Genomic DNA, 14,913 nt, shown 5'->3' on the forward strand with positions numbered 1-14,913 from the left:
AAAAGATTATTCCATAAACTTTTTTTGGCAATTATAAATTGCCACATAACTTCATATACCATAAAATTCACACTTTCAAAGTGAACAATTCAGTGACCCTTCATAAATTCACAAGTTGTGCAACCACGGGCACCCAGTTCAGAAAATTCTCGTTTCCCCAAAAAGACACCTGTGCCCATTTAGCAGGAATTCTCAGGGTGGAGATTGCATCGTGAGGAAGGAGATGACTGGGCGTCTGGGGTCCCCCAGGAGGGTCTTCGGGCAGTGGGGGGTGGGCCTAGGGGCCTGGCGTGCTGAGGCCATGGCTGCTGCCACCTCTTCCCCGCCCTCCCTGCTGGTGGCGGACTGCAGCAGCTCTTGGCGGAGGCCTGCCGGTACTTGCGCGTGCTGTCAGGTACCGTATTTCTGCCTAATAGCACCTGGGTGGCATTTCCATCCCCCTCATGCCACTTGATTGGGACATCGTCTCTGGACAGGCTCCACATTCTTCCACATGCCCTCCCCCCCATCTGTGCCAGATGATCAGGGAGAAGTCAGTGGTGTACATGAGGCAGAGTTTAGGTCTCAAGTCACAAGCTGGCTAGTGGCATCAGGACCGCGGGCCCCAGCTTATTGCCACTTCTCCATCCTTAGACATCTCCCACATCAAGGGATATGATACTAGCGGGCACATTGATTTTTAGCCAACAGGATGGCGGAGGACCAGCCCCCCCCCTTTAATACATGCTCACTGTCATTTTTACCCCACTGGCTGGCGTTAGTCCCTGCTGTGAGGAAGGCTAGGAATGCGGCCTCCTTCTCACATCCATGTGTCCAGGAGGCGGGGATGGATGGGGGATGCTGGGTCTCGGAACGTGTCTGCCATGGTGTCTGGCAGTACACCAGTGTTCTAGAACGGGTGTTATCAGAAAGCCCTTCTCCACAGGGCCCTGGACCAGTTATGGTGAAGGTTCTTTCCGGGGTCCCCCGAACATTTGATGTGGGACCCGACAGATAGCATCGGAGTCCCCACAGACCCCCAGCGGCTGAGTGCCGTCCTTGGGCCAGGGGTAAGGCCAGCCAGAGGCCTTCCTCTCCAGAGCCATAGGCTTCCAAAGTCTATGGAAAGCGGCTGGGAAGCTTTCAGAACATGAGTGACCTGGCCTTTGTCTGCAGGAGGATATCGCAAAGCTGCTAAGGTACGAATCCTCGGCACTGCCCGCTGGGCAGCTGACCAGTCTCCCGGACTATGCCAGCCGCATGCAAGCTGGCACTCGTACCATCTACTACCTGTGTGCCCCCAACCGGCACCTGGCCGAGCATTCACCCTACTACGAAGCCATGAAGCAGAAAAACATGGAGGTGGGTGAGCCACAGGTTGGAGCCAGGATGGGTTAAGCGGGGTCTGAGCCCCTGACAGTGGCTGAACGTGCCAGGGACTCGGGAGAGGCAAGCAGCGCGAGGCAACTGGTGTTCAGGGACCCAGAGGCCCAGCCTAGCTGCCATTAGTTTGTGTGTCTCTGGAAGGTGACATGGGGCTCCTTTTAGAGTCACTTTTCCTACTGTTCAATGTAGCTAAGGCCGCCTCAGGACCTTCTGGTGAAGCACTGTATCATTGAGGCCAAGGAAGCCCCAGGGTCCCTGTTAAGCCTTTCTGGACGCGGGCCCCAGCCCTGGCCTCATGCTTCACCCTATCCTGCTGCGGGCAAGACTTAGCCAGACCCCACGCCAGTGCTCTTGGGCCCTTGTAGGTTCTCTTCTGCTACGAGCAATTCGATGAACTGACCTTGCTCCACCTTCGTGAGTTTGACAAGAAGAAGCTGATCTCCGTGGAGACAGACATCGTTGTTGATCACTATAAGGAGGAGAAGTTGGAGGACACATCCCCAGGTTGGCTGCCTCCCCTTTTCTCTGGGCCCAGGTGTGGGCAGTGGCCTGGGGGTGCAAGGGAGGCTGAGAGGGCCTCTTGGGTCCTACAGTGGTGGGTTTATATGGAATTTTTTTTCTCTTCATTTATATCTGGGGTCCCCAACTTGCATAGAGGAAGCTGCTGGGGACCGTCTTCATGATGAATGGAAAATGTTTGTTAAGATCCAGGGCTCTCTCCAGTGCTCCCTCCACCTTGGCTTCCTACAGAATCAGAAATGGACTTTTTCTTTTAATGTTTACTTATTTTGAGAATGAGCAGGGCAGGGACAGAAAAAGGGGGAGAGAGAATCCCAAGCAGGCTCTGTGCTGTTAGCACAAATTGTGGGATCATGACCTGAGCCAAAATCAAGAATCCGATGCTTAACCAACTAACTGAGCCACACAGATGCCCCTAGAGATTGTCTTTTTTTGTTTTGTTTTATTTATTTATGAGAGGAGAGAGACCGCATGAGCAGGGGAGGGTCAGAGAGAGAGGGAGACACAGAATCCGAAACAGGCTCCAGGTTCTGAGCTGGCTCTCAGCACAGAGCCTGACGCGGGGCTCGAACCTATGAACTGTGAGATCATGACTTGAGCTGGTCGGAAGCTCAACCGACCCTAGAGATTCTTTTTAAAGCTCTCACAAAAGTATATGGGCCTCAGGCAAACAAAGATGCCCTTTTTTAAAAAAATTATTATTAAATAGTCTCCACACCCAGCATAGGGCTTGAATTCCTGACCCTGAGATCAAGAGTCGCGTGCTCCACTTAATCGGGCAGCCAAGTGCCCCCAAAGTGGGGTCCAACTTTACCTGCTTACTTTCAGATGAAGGGCCTGTGGGAAGCCTCCGTCTTTGTGCTGGTGGCTGGCAGGGGTGGAGGAGCCTTCTTGAAACTCAGCGTTGAGGCATCCGCATTTCAGGCCTCCCATGGGATCCCGTGGTGTGGGAGGCACACAGATGGCAGTTCTGAGCTCACTCCCTTCTGCCCTCCTGTAGCTGGTGACCGCCTGTCTGAGAAGGAGACGGAGGACCTGATGGCCTGGATGAGAAATGCGCTGGGGTCACGTGTCACCAATGTGAAGGTGAGGCCTTCCGGAGACAGGCCACCACGGCCCTCTGGGACTTCACAGCTGCCGGCCGAGTCGCTGGCCCTGTGGATGCCCTTCTGGCAGCCACTGAGGCCACGATCTGAGGTGGAGACGGGTGCATTGCTGCCGTCCCTGGGTGCACACATGCTTGTGCCCAGGGGTGTACGTGTGCCACTCTAGAGCAGGTGGAAGCAGAGAAAAGAGGGGATCCCCAGCTAGCTGCCCCCAAGGGACTGTGGTGGCCAAGGACCTGGGCAGCTTACTATCCAGCTCAGGTTCGTAGAGGTCTGGGTCTCTGCGAGCCAGTGTTCTGAATAATAGTAACTCACAAGAGCCACACATTGTGTTATGTGGAGAAAAGCTTTAAGTATAAGGGAAAGGGAATATACAGAATTAAACAATTAGAGTAACATAAAAAGGGGGAGAGTGTAGAGAACAGAGAAGGGTTCATACATCAAATCGGGTGCTCACAACATCCAATCTTCTGGCTGGGGGAGCCCCGCGGTGAACAGCCTGGTTGGGGTCCTGACTGACCGTACTGGGCACAGCTTCCTCCCCTCAGCTGAGGCTTCTAGCTAACTGTTCCCACCGGGGCGATACATGACCCCCCCCGTGTGTGATCTCTGGGGAGTCATGAAGTCTGCCTAAGCCCAGTCCCCAGCCAGCTGGGTTTTTCCTGCTTCTCTTATCGTGTCTCACGGTCTTGGGAGCCTGGGGATCTGGCACATTTCTCTTCCCTCCCTGATCTATTCCAGGGGGCCAGCCAGGTCTGGCTCAAGAAGGTGAGGCAAGTTAATCCCTCCTGGCATCAGGAACAGAAGGGCCACTTCTGATCCTGAGGCCACATAGGGAGTAGTAGCCCGCTAAGGCCCCATGATTGTGTACGTGCTGCTCTGGGCAGAAACGTACAAGTGTCTCAAGTTCTATACAGAACAGCTGGCAACCGATCAGTCCAGCTCAGACCTCTAAGAGAAAGCCATAGTAGCCAGAGGGCAGGTGTCCACTGCAAGGGCACTGGCACACATCCAGGTGTGGCCTCAAAGGTGTGCAGGGTGGGAGCGGCCAAGAGCAGAGGAGGCAGCTCCAGGAGAGGCGTCAGCTGGGATTGCTCTTTGTGACACGTGGTTTACACCGTGCACTCGTCCAGGGTGACCTGTGAGCTAAGTAGAATGACTGCATCTGACCCACGAAGGAAGCGAGGTGGACCACTTCCCCACGTCACACCGCCAGGAGTCGAGGAGCTGGACTTGATTCCCAGCTCAGGTTCTCCATTCCTGCGCGGTGGGCCCAGCAGGGTGGGACAAGTCTGGCCTGAGTCTGGAAGCCCAGAGCCTGTGGGTGGACAAGGGAGAGGCCCACGGGAGCAGGATCGTGAACACTTGGTGGCCGGTGAACTGGGTAAAATCCAGGCCCGTGGGAACTCAGGCCATTGGGACCAGCAGGATAGGAGGGCAGACTGGAGAGGCTGGGGCCTTGGGCAGGGCAGCAGCCGGCTTGTAGGGTCCTAGACAGTTATGGGACTCGGCAGTGGACCCTGGGTAGCCGAGATGACATAACCCAGGTGAGATGGATCTGGGACAGGAACTGACATATTAGAGTAGCTTTGGCAGCAAATACAGGAGGAGGGAATCCCCAGTCCGGATCTGTTCCAGGAACTTGGTGTGGCAGCAGTTCAGGCTCTTTTCTTGATAATGCAAGGGAGGGGCCTCCCCGGAGACCGGCATTCTCGGTGTCACCTGGGGCAGCTTCACGGATGGTCCAGACCCTGCAGCCCAGGGGCCCCTGCCTCCAGCTCCTCCCTCCCCCCTGGTCCCTGGCCTTGCTTGTAGATGACTCTCCGACTGGACACGCACCCGGCCATGATCACTGTGCTGGAGATGGGGGCCGCCCGCCACTTCCTGCGCATGCAGCAGCTGGCCAAGACCCAGGAGGAGCGCGCTCAGCTCCTGCAGCCCACACTGGAGATCAACCCCAGGTAGGGCCGCCGGCACGCGCACGCGCGTTTCTGACCTGCCAGGTGGTGAATGTGTATGTTCAGATGCCCCCGTTTCCCACTAGAGTCTGTCCGTGTCCTCAGAGGTCACCAGAGCCCTCAAGGCAGGGATGGTCATCTCATCTCGCCGTGGTTGTACCATCTATTCATGCATCCTTGAAAAAGCTCTGTGGTGCCGGTTTGGAACTTTTATGTGTGTGCAGTCACTGTGTGCATTTTTGCAGTCCTGCTTCCTTGACTGGGCATGAGACAGTCCACGTGGGGAGGGTGGCTAGTTTACAGCTGCCTGATACTCAACACTCTGTATTTATGCTGTTTTGATGGGCTTTGGGGGCTGGTGGGAACAGGCTGCTCTGAACACTTTTGTCCCTAGCTGGCCCCTGCTCGTGCTTTTCCCTGAGGTTCATGGCCTAGATGCCCACAGCTGGACGAGGACATGCCCACTGCTCGCACAGCACACAAATCCCCAAGGCCCTACGTTGACTGTCCTTTCTTTGGCTTGGTTTTCTTGTGACATGTCCTCTAAGACTGTCCTTTGCCTTTTTTTTTTTCTTCCTTTGAGAGTGTCCACTGGGGAGAGGGGCAGAGAGAATCTCTGAGCGGAGTGTGGAATTCAATGTGGGGCTCAATCCCACAACCCTGGATCGTGATCTGATCCACCCAGGCGCCCCATACCAAAGTTCTCAATTTTGGCCATTTGAAAAATTACAATTTTGATGGAGGTTTCTTGGGAATAAGATCAGGTAGTATATGTAATTTTACTTCCTATGCAGAAAAAATTGCAATTTTTATAGTGATCACTATTTCTTTGACTTGTGTGTTTGCATTTTCCTTCAGAAATTTTTCTCTCCTGAAATTATAAAACATCTCTTCCCTGTTTTCCTCAAAATGTATTTATTTTGGTATAAGGAATCCAGCTGTGTTCTGGGTGACTGGCCAGTTACCCTACCTTTTGAGCTCTTACACGGTCTATGTCCTAAGTACCAGCTTCCCTTACGTTCTCACGTGAGCATCAACCTGTTACAGACGCTGTCCACTCTTGCAGAGCTGTTGCCCTTTCGTTTTCTAGAGCCAGCGGTCCAATTGCTGGAGCCTTATAAGTACTTTCACCTCTGGGCCATGTCGTCGTCTTAATCCAAATACATTTATATTAATAGATTTTTTTTTTTAAAGTAGGGTTTTTGCCAACTAATACAAATCCTTTTCATATATTAAATTCCTCTTACTAATGTTTATATTCTCTTGGTTTTCTGGGTCTGTCAACTGAAATTGATCATTACATGCCTTTTTTCTTATACTGGACCATCCTACTACGTGTTTTCTGACTGTTCCAAAAAAGTCCTCAGAACACGGAGGCCTTTGTGCTGGTTATGCAGAGCCCGGCCCTGACTTAGGGTGTTTTCTGTGCTGCAGACACACGCTGATCAAGAAGCTGAGTCAGCTGAGAGAGAGCGAGCCTGACCTGGCCCAGCTGCTGGTTGATCAGGTGAGTCTTTCGGAGACTGAATTCTGGAGCCTCCATCTTCCCTTGAGCAGACAGTGCTCTCCCTTCCTTCTCTCTGCGGGGCCTTGCCCTCCCACTAACGCGGCTATCCTGCCTGCCTTTCAGATCTACGAGAACGCCATGATCGCTGCAGGCCTTGTCGATGACCCCCGATCCATGGTGGGCCGCCTGAACCACCTACTTGTCAAGGCTCTGGAACGCCACTGAGGGGCAGGGAAAGAGCTCAAGCAGAGGCCAACAGATGGGAAGAGGCAGCTGGGGATGAAGGACTAGATGCCACCGATGAGAACAGCCCCTTTGAGCTTTATTTGCTTAATCTAAGTATTAAACTTTCTTTGGGTAGAGAAGGTGGGTAGGTGTCTCTGTTTCATTAACCCCGTGCTCACAGTGGAACTAGAAATAGTGACAAAAGGCCCATTTCCGTCCTTCCACGAACTGCAGGTGCCACAGGGAGAGGGCCCCATTCACATCAGGCTTTCTTTAGCGTCACCTCCACAGGGTAATGGTCACTGATGGCCTGGGCCTGTGGGAAAACAGGACAAGCCTGCCTGCCATGCTGTATTCTGCGTCGCCTGAGCCCGCGGATCTGTCCTGGCCCCATTAGAGCTGCAGACAGGAAGACACATACCAGCTGGTCGCTCAGGCCAAATGCAGCTTGGAAGTTGAAGGGGGCGGCCGATTCCGGGACGACAGCTCGCTGGAGCAGGGTGCCCGCCACCACGATCCTGCAGCACCGCACGTGCGAGGGTCCCGGTCAGACCCGGGGCTGGCCGCCAGCACACACCCTTAGCACCTCTCTTGGTCTCTGGTCAGGGTCTGCCATGCAGCCCCTCAGGCCCTGGCGTGGCCTTGGCTCAATGAGCCAAGGACTGGGAGCACCTCCGCCACCCTGGGCACTAGGGCCTCACACGGCGGTTCAGGATGTGGCCTGACCCAGGTCTTGGGAACCTGGACGTAGGAGTCCAGGCTGCCAGTGAAGGCAACCTCATCCCTGCCTACCTGTCGTAGGCACAGTGTGTAGAGGTGGCAGTGGTGTCTGCGGTGTCGGGGATCAGCCACTGGAAGGCAGGGCTTGTGCGCAGGCGGATGGATGACCACTGGGAGGGGGCCACGTAGCTACAGCCAGCGTTGAAGTCACCCATCAGCAGGACATCCTACAAGGAAACACCAGCTGGTGGGCCTGGGTGCACAACCGGTGCCTCCGCGCCCAGGCTGGGGGCTCACCTCCAGGTCCCACTTCCGCCGCACGTCCAGGTACACGTCATAGAGAGCGTCCATCTCAGCCACAGCGTCCAGTGGGGCCGCGTGCAGGGGAACAATGGCAAACTCTCTGACCTCTGTGGAGATGGGGTTGTGCTAAACTCCAGGGCCTGGGGGCGGGAGCAGGAATCCGACGCAAGGGGATGGATGTTCCTGAGTTACTTCAACTTAAGACCAAACAAAGCACTAGGGGCCACAGGACCAGAGCCTGCCGGGGGCCCTGGGAAGGGCTGCGCACCAGTGAGTGGGGAGAAGAACCTGACGATGCTGGGCTCTCGGCTGAAGGTGTCGTTCCCGCAGGGCTCACAGCCGTCGTCATACTGGTAGGTGTCCAGCACGGACACCTGGTCAGGTCTGGGGAAGTCCAGGCCATTAGCCCAAGATTGGGGGTACCACCACACCTCTGCAAACACACTGGGGCTCAGATCTCCCGCCTGCACCCCGCCTGCCTCTCTACATGCTAAGGGGGGCCCCAGGGATGCAACCCGTGCTGGGGCCCCCAGTTCCTCCCCCGTAGGAAGACTGCTACCTACGGTGGGAGGAGCAGAGGGGCCCACGGACCTCTAGAGCACCCTTGGGCTTCCACCTGCACCCTCTGGGAGGAGCCCACGTCTCGGCACTAGGGCTTTACCTGAACACGAAGAGGTAGCGTTCCTTGTAGCTGTTGCGTCCCAGCGGCTCGCTGACCACAAAGTGGAAGGCATTTGGGTCATCCCTGGATTGAGGAGACACATGTCACAGTCAGGGAGCCCTTCTGCTGCCTACAGTAGGGCTCCGTGCCTCCCCAGGACCCCATCACCATCACCCACTGATTGAGTACGTCCAACAGCCTTCCCACAGCTGTCAGGTGGCTGTCTCTGACTTCCTGGATCACAGCGATGTCATAGCGATTCAGGATCTGCAGACAGGGCCACGGGGTGCTCAGAAGGGCAGGTTGGGCTGCCATGGGGGTGTCCGGGCCCTGCTTGCTCCTGGTCCCCATGGGGCCAGAGCCACTGCTCCCTGGGGCACTTTTGTGTCATGGTTTGGTCTGACACCTTTGCCTGGGACTCTGCTGCCAGATGGGGGCCCTCCTGTCACCAGAGGCTCTCAGCTCCCCAATCTGTGGCCATCCTTAGGACTGCCTGCTGGCCCAGTGTTCCCAGGGCCTGTTACCCCACATCCACCCCTGGGATTCCTCAGAGACAGGCCGGCCTAGACCTACCTGTACAACGTAGTTGGAAAGAGTGGCATTGGACATCTTGGTTTCCCCAAAAGTGCGGATGTTGAAGGCTGCAATTCTCAGTGACAGGGCCACGTGCAGTAGGCCAGCCAGGGCAAACAGTGCCACCATCAGCCTGGCAGCCCTCATCCTGGAGGGGAGGCGTGTTTGCATGAAAGTTTGGGGAGGGCAGAGACAGACAGAGATCCATCCTCCCTCTGGATCCAGCTGCATGGGGCTGGTGGCACCCTAGGCTGAGTAAATCCTGTCTTTGTGGGCGGTGCTGAGCAGGCCAGGATGACTCTCAGAACCTTCTCAGTATCTGGAGGCCAGACACCTATGTGATGGAGCCCAGGGTTTCCACCCACCAGAAGACAAGTGCTTGTATGAGGTGCCAGCCCGAGGCGGCCTCTGGCCCTCTGTGGGACACTGGCTCACTGCTCTCCCTGCTCAGGGCACCCACGCAGACAGGACTGGTCAGTCACACAGAGGGACCCTGAGGGGCCTCTGGGCCTGGCATCCACCTTCCACAGGCCACATGTCACGCTGCCCTCGGGGCAGTACTTACCTGAAGATCAACTTCTACAAGGACACAGGAATCCTGACAAGAATGAGGGATCCTCTGATCAGTATCAAGTTTCTCCTGTTGCTGCTTTAAGGAAAAAAATAAACCATTTACAAAGGGAAGTGGATCAAAAAACAGCTGAAAGGCCCATGCAGAGTCGCACCTCTGAACCCCAGCACTGAGAATGCTCGTCGTCCCTCCGAGGGTTTTAAAGGTTTAGGCAGCCTTGACCTTTCCCAGGGCATCGCCTAGGGGACACAGAACAATGGTGCTGCCTGTCACGGATGGCTGCCATGTATTTATTTCAACAGACACGGGTTGTATCAGGAGCACCTGATAATATTTGCACTTGGTTTTAAAGTCTAACGAAAGGGCCAAAGGTGCCCTCGTCCTTCACACATGCTGCTCTCCCAGGGATGGAGAGGAAGCAGGTGTGCGCTGGAGGGCGGCCCGGCTGTGCTCCGGTGTGGAGACGACCTTGGAGCTACAGGTGGAAGCCAGCCATCCCCTCTACGGCCGAGTCCCTCAGCACCACGACCACTGCTCCCTACTTAGTGACCAGTGTGAGAGGCAGGCAAACGGGCCACAGGTCAGGCTCTTCAGGGAGCACACGGGACCACCTCAGTTGCCAGCAAGGCAGCAGGGACCCGAAGGGTAAAGAGGTGTGTGTTCCAGGTGTAGGTGACCCCGGGTGACAGGGACACGGTCAAGCAGCTCAGGCTCTGGGCCCGGCCTCATCCCATTTTTTTTTGGAATCCTTAATTCTCCCTTAATTTACTCATGGTCTGTGACTCCTGAAACAAGTCACCAAAAAGCTGGCGGCATCACCCGAAAGCTAGTGGCTTAGGTGGACAGAAGTTTATTCTCTAATAGTCGTAGAGGCCAGAGACAGAAATCCAAGATGTCACAGGGGCTGCGAGGGGGGAGAGCCGTGAGGGGAAGGTCCCCTGCATCCCAGCCCTGCATCCCAGGCCTGCTGAGGCCGTGGCTGTACCCCGTCTCTGCCCCTGTCCTGCTGCTGCTCTCTCTCCCGAGTCCGTTCTCTCTGCCCCTCATTCGAGATGGGATGGAATTCAGGGTCCTCCCGGAGAATCAGGATCTTCTCCCCATCTCAAGATCAGAGTGAGCTGGGGAGGCCTGGGTGGCTCAGTCGGTTGAGTGTCTGACTTCAGCTCAGGTCATGACCTCACGGTTCATGGGTTTGAGCCCCGTATGGGCTGTGTGCTGACAGCTCAGAGCCTGGAGCCTGTTTCAGATTCTGTGTCTCCCTCTCTCTCCGACCCTCCCCTGCTCACACTGTCTGTCTGTCTCTCTCAGAAATAAATAAAACACTAAAAAAATAAATAAGATCAGAGTCAGTTTTGACCAGAGTGCACATTCACAGGTCCAGGGATTAGGACGTGGAGATCTGGGAGCCAGTGTTCACCCCATCTGGGGGGGGGAGGGGTGTCTCCAAGGACAGCCCTGTGAGTGGAAGGGCAGGTCTCCTCCTGGGACTGAAGGTTCTCTCAGTGAAGACGGTGCAGGGCTGGGGGAGGTGGAGGACAGGGAACAGGCGTGGCTCCAGGCAGCTGGCAGGAAAGTGCAGACCAGCTCGTCAGGGAACAGGAGGTCACAAAGGGGACAAAAAAAACCGATCAGAAGGTAAAGCAACAAGACCAGGAGCCCGAGGTAATGAAAACATGCGGACAGACGGCTGGCACTGCACCAGTCAGTCCGTGGGTCCCTCGTGTGGTGGAATCAGGTGGCCTGGCCCCCAGGCTGCCAGGAGGCCCGACAGCCTTTACAAAGGTCCGAGTGCTCCTTCTGTTCTCAATCTCTGAGTTTTTAAGCATCAAAATCCACATCCCTACCAGCAGGCGAGACCAAGGGTGTATCCGGTGCAGGACCCGGACCCCGTGCCTCCATGCATGCGCTTCCTTCCTGACACCCCCCACCTGGCCTTTCGAGGGAAGCTTGGGGGCAAACGCAGAGGGAGGTCACCATCCCCACTTTAGGCCAAATGCAGGACGCCGACCAAAGGCAGCACAGGTGTGGCTCACACCGCCAGTGCCTGGTTCCTCCGTTTCTCGGCATAAGTGACACAGGCACCAGTCACACCTCCCGGCAAAACGCTGTCCCTCGTGCCCCACAGAGCTCCCAGCCGTGGTCAGTCCTGCCCGCCCAGGTCCCACTGTGGCTCTTACAAAGAGCACTGCGCACGGCTGCCCGCAGAGCTGGGCCTGCAGGAGAAGCAACACAGCCCGAGTGGGGGCCGGGACCAGGAGTCGGCCATCTGGGGCCCTCACGAGGCTCACCCACTGTGTCTTCAGCCATTTTGAGCCTGTCTTCATCTCTAAAATAGGAATAAAACTGTCGCTGCCTTCCTCTTAGGTTTAAGTACCAATAGATAACATCATTCCATAGAAGACTTCACATCTCCTTAAAAGTTCATCTCCTGAGAACAGCAACCCTGCCAAATACTCTACTGTTGTCATTCTTTTCACCTTCTCATGGACTTTTTTTCCATTTGTATCAGTCAGCTCTTATTGTGTAACAAGCAACCCCAAAACGCAGTATACAAGATAAGCACTTTTTCCCTCATGTTCATAGGCCTGCAGCTACCCAAAGCAAGCTCTTCTAAGAGAAGGCGGAAACTTCCAGAGGAGCAAAGAGAAAGACACAAGGCCTCCAGAGGCCCAGGTTCAGAATTTGCATGCTGCCACTTCTGTCCACGTTCTCTTGACCTCGGCAATGGCCAAGCTCAATACTAATGGTGAGGCGTCCAGTCCTCCCATGCCCAGCCAGCCCCACAATGGAGACTCAGAATGGGTGTCAGGGAAAGGCAGGTGGTTGTTCAGTGATTCTGGCATTTTTCAGTCTTGTCAGCAGGGCAATGAGTGCCGACAGCAACCCACCTTCTCTGATCAGGTTGAACTATTTTTATATCAACGCTGAAAGAATGCCACTCTCTTTGGTTAAACTGAACCTTCTCCAGATACAGGAAGGGGAAATAAATAGCACATCACAATGGTTTATTGAAATCAAAGCCAGATCCTGATCCTCTGATGTGGCTGAAATCAAATGATAAAGAAAAAATCCTCTAAGCACCAAGGCTGGGAACACACACCTCTGTGCAGGCTGTTGGGCTTCATGTGACAGTAAATGTCGCAAGCTCCTGTGACCCATTCCTAGAAGCCGTGGTGACTGCCCCCAACATGTAGCCTGGGGAAGAGGAGGTCCCCAGATCCAGAGGGAAAAAGACACATAGTGGCAGTTCCCAAACTGTGCACTGAGGCACCTCTGGCCCCACAGTGAACTTGTAGGGCAGCGTAGGATACTTTTAACTCCTGAGGGGAACAGTGATCTTCAACATGGCTGGACACAGCGGTTCGGTAGCTCACGGTTTCCGCATTTAATCTTGCTACATTCCTTTCCGTGGCTTCAGGACTCTGCAAAGCTACATTTCTGGCAGCTACTGAAAATGTAATTACTGCATGAGAAGCATTGTGGAATGGGCACTAAGGATGGCAGCATCCAATCTGATTCCAAGATTTAAAACGTGCCTAATAGGTTCACACACTGCATTCGTAAGAAATTTCAGTGACTTAACAAAAACATATTTTTCTTCGGATTTATCTGTACAGATCTTCCTCACTTTATAATAAAGGTTACATCCTGATAAGCCCACTGTATCAATGAGGAGTTGCTTTCTTTTTATGTTTATTATGTATTTTTGAGAGAGACAGAGTGAAAGCAGAGGAGGGGCAGAGAGAGGGAGACACAGAATCCAAAAAGGCGCCAGGCTCTGAGCTGTCAACACAGAGCCCAATGAGGGGCTCAAACCCACAAACCATGAAATCATCGCTTGAGCCGAAGTCAGACATTTAACTGAGCCACCCAGGTGCCCCAAGGAGTTACTTCTTCTGAAGAGCAAAGAACATGGTTTATGGAGATAGAATCTACTCCTGGCGAAGATTTGATGACTGTCTGAACAACAACAAAATATTTAGAATATTTTCTAAATATTTTTAGGGTTTGAGGAGATTAATTCCAATTTGGAAGAATTTCTACTGTGGATCAAATGCTATCAAACTGCATCACATGCTACAGAGAAATTGTTCATGAAAGGAAGAGTCCATGAATGCAGCAAGAAGGGAAGACCCTCTACCAGCACAAAGAGTCTGTCTCAATGAAAGCTCAGATGATAGTTACCATTTCTTAGCTATAAAGTAATTTTTGTGGTAGGCTTCACACCTAGGGCAGAGCCCAATGCAGGGCTTGAATTCAATGACCCTGAGACAAAAACCTGAGCCACGATCATGAGTAGAACACTTAGCCAACTGAACCGACCAGGCAACCCCAGCAATAAATTTTTTTAAATGTCTGTTTATTTTTGAGAGAGTGAGCGAGCGAGAGAGACAGAGCGCGCACAAGTAGGGGAGGGACAGAGAGAAAGCGAATCCCAAGCAGGCTCCACACTGTCAGCACAGAGCCTGACACAGGGCTTAAACTCACGACCTGAGCCAAAATCAAGGTGTGGACACTTAACTGACTGAGCCACCCAGGTGCCCCAGGAAGGAGGATTTCAAACTATCAGAAATTGTGGGCTGGCAGATGATGATCACTTATCAAGGCCTCCAGAGGAATGGCAGTTTTCCACCTGTTGAGAGACATGCCTGACTCTCTCCTCTGAGATGGGGCTTTGTCTCATATCCTGGCTGTGGCCGGGACATCTCCACTGACACCCCGTGGGCCTTGCAAATTTCCTACGGTGGAAGCAGACTGCAGACTGTGTCCCTGGACGCCCCTGACCCCTGGCCCTGCCTCCATGTAGATTCTGGGTCCCAGCTTTCCCTCAGCCTCTCCCCAAATGCAGTCCGAGTGTGCACTCCCCTGTGATTCTGCAGCCACCAGGCCAGGCTCCCCAAACACATGCAAAGCCTGCCAGTGGTATCTCTGCTTCCAGAAATCCAACCCATGACTGTGTGTCCACACAGTGCCCGGCGCATCCTGTGAATGTGTTGTTAGATCGTGTTATTCCTCCACTTGAAATCTGTCATCAGTTTCTCATTGTCCTTAAGGTGAAAGCGGACGCCTACCAAGACTTGTACGATTCTAGCCCAGGGCCTCTGCTCTGCCTGTAGAGCTGGGCCACCTTATCGTTCTGGCTTCAGCTCAAACATCACCTCGTGAGGGAGGCCATCTTCTCCCCAGAAATCCTTAACCACCAATGCAGTCCCATTATCCTCTTTCATGACATTTTTTTGACTGTTTTTCATGACTTCTTGTTATCGCTGGTTTTCTTTGTTTTTAACATGTTTGCTCTTGTTTATACTTGTTTAAGGCCAGCCTCTAGTCTGGAACACAAACCCCAGACCCAAATAAGAGCAGATGTCTCATCGAACCTGTCCATGAAACTGTCCTGCGCCTAA

The 14,913-nt window shown here is 54.0% G+C and overlaps 2 protein-coding genes across 9 annotated transcripts in view; one reads left to right on the top strand and one right to left on the bottom strand.

The window, feature by feature from the left end:
- The window catches only part of TRAP1 (TNF receptor associated protein 1), a 45,124-nt gene extending 38,299 nt beyond the window's left edge, over positions 1 to 6,825 (top strand). Inside the window, exons 13-18 of the mRNA XM_039239281.1 lie at positions 1,156 to 1,341; positions 1,731 to 1,869; positions 2,885 to 2,970; positions 4,806 to 4,951; positions 6,383 to 6,455; positions 6,579 to 6,825. Of these exons, the coding sequence (XP_039095212.1) occupies positions 1,156 to 1,341; positions 1,731 to 1,869; positions 2,885 to 2,970; positions 4,806 to 4,951; positions 6,383 to 6,455; positions 6,579 to 6,680 (732 nt within the window). The 3' untranslated portion in view covers positions 6,681 to 6,825. The remainder of the gene's footprint in view (positions 1 to 1,155; positions 1,342 to 1,730; positions 1,870 to 2,884; positions 2,971 to 4,805; positions 4,952 to 6,382; positions 6,456 to 6,578) is intronic.
- The window catches only part of DNASE1 (deoxyribonuclease 1), a 51,935-nt gene continuing 43,778 nt past the window's right edge, over positions 6,757 to 14,913 (bottom strand). For 3 of the 8 annotated variants that reach the window (XM_039239287.1, XM_039239285.1, XM_039239284.1), the window contains 9 exons: positions 9,503 to 9,586; positions 8,938 to 9,085; positions 8,543 to 8,631; positions 8,365 to 8,448; positions 7,972 to 8,087; positions 7,698 to 7,810; positions 7,473 to 7,627; positions 7,102 to 7,198; positions 6,757 to 6,996 (listed from right to left, as the gene is read on the bottom strand). In XM_039239287.1, coding sequence (XP_039095218.1) covers positions 6,943 to 6,996; positions 7,102 to 7,198; positions 7,473 to 7,627; positions 7,698 to 7,810; positions 7,972 to 8,087; positions 8,365 to 8,448; positions 8,543 to 8,631; positions 8,938 to 9,084 — 855 coding nt within the window. In that variant the 5' untranslated portion in view covers position 9,085; positions 9,503 to 9,586 and the 3' untranslated portion in view covers positions 6,757 to 6,942. Of the gene's footprint in view, positions 6,997 to 7,101; positions 7,199 to 7,472; positions 7,628 to 7,697; positions 7,811 to 7,971; positions 8,137 to 8,364; positions 8,449 to 8,542; positions 8,632 to 8,937; positions 9,086 to 9,502; positions 9,587 to 14,913 lie in introns of those variants that run through there. The other 5 variants (XM_039239288.1, XM_039239286.1, XM_039239283.1 and 2 more) reach the window with 3 other exon arrangements.

Source organism: Hyaena hyaena, unplaced genomic scaffold, assembly GCF_003009895.1.
Source record: "Hyaena hyaena isolate Hyena2069 unplaced genomic scaffold, ASM300989v1 scaffold_155, whole genome shotgun sequence".
In the NCBI taxonomy this organism is placed as follows: domain Eukaryota; kingdom Metazoa; phylum Chordata; class Mammalia; order Carnivora; family Hyaenidae; genus Hyaena; species Hyaena hyaena.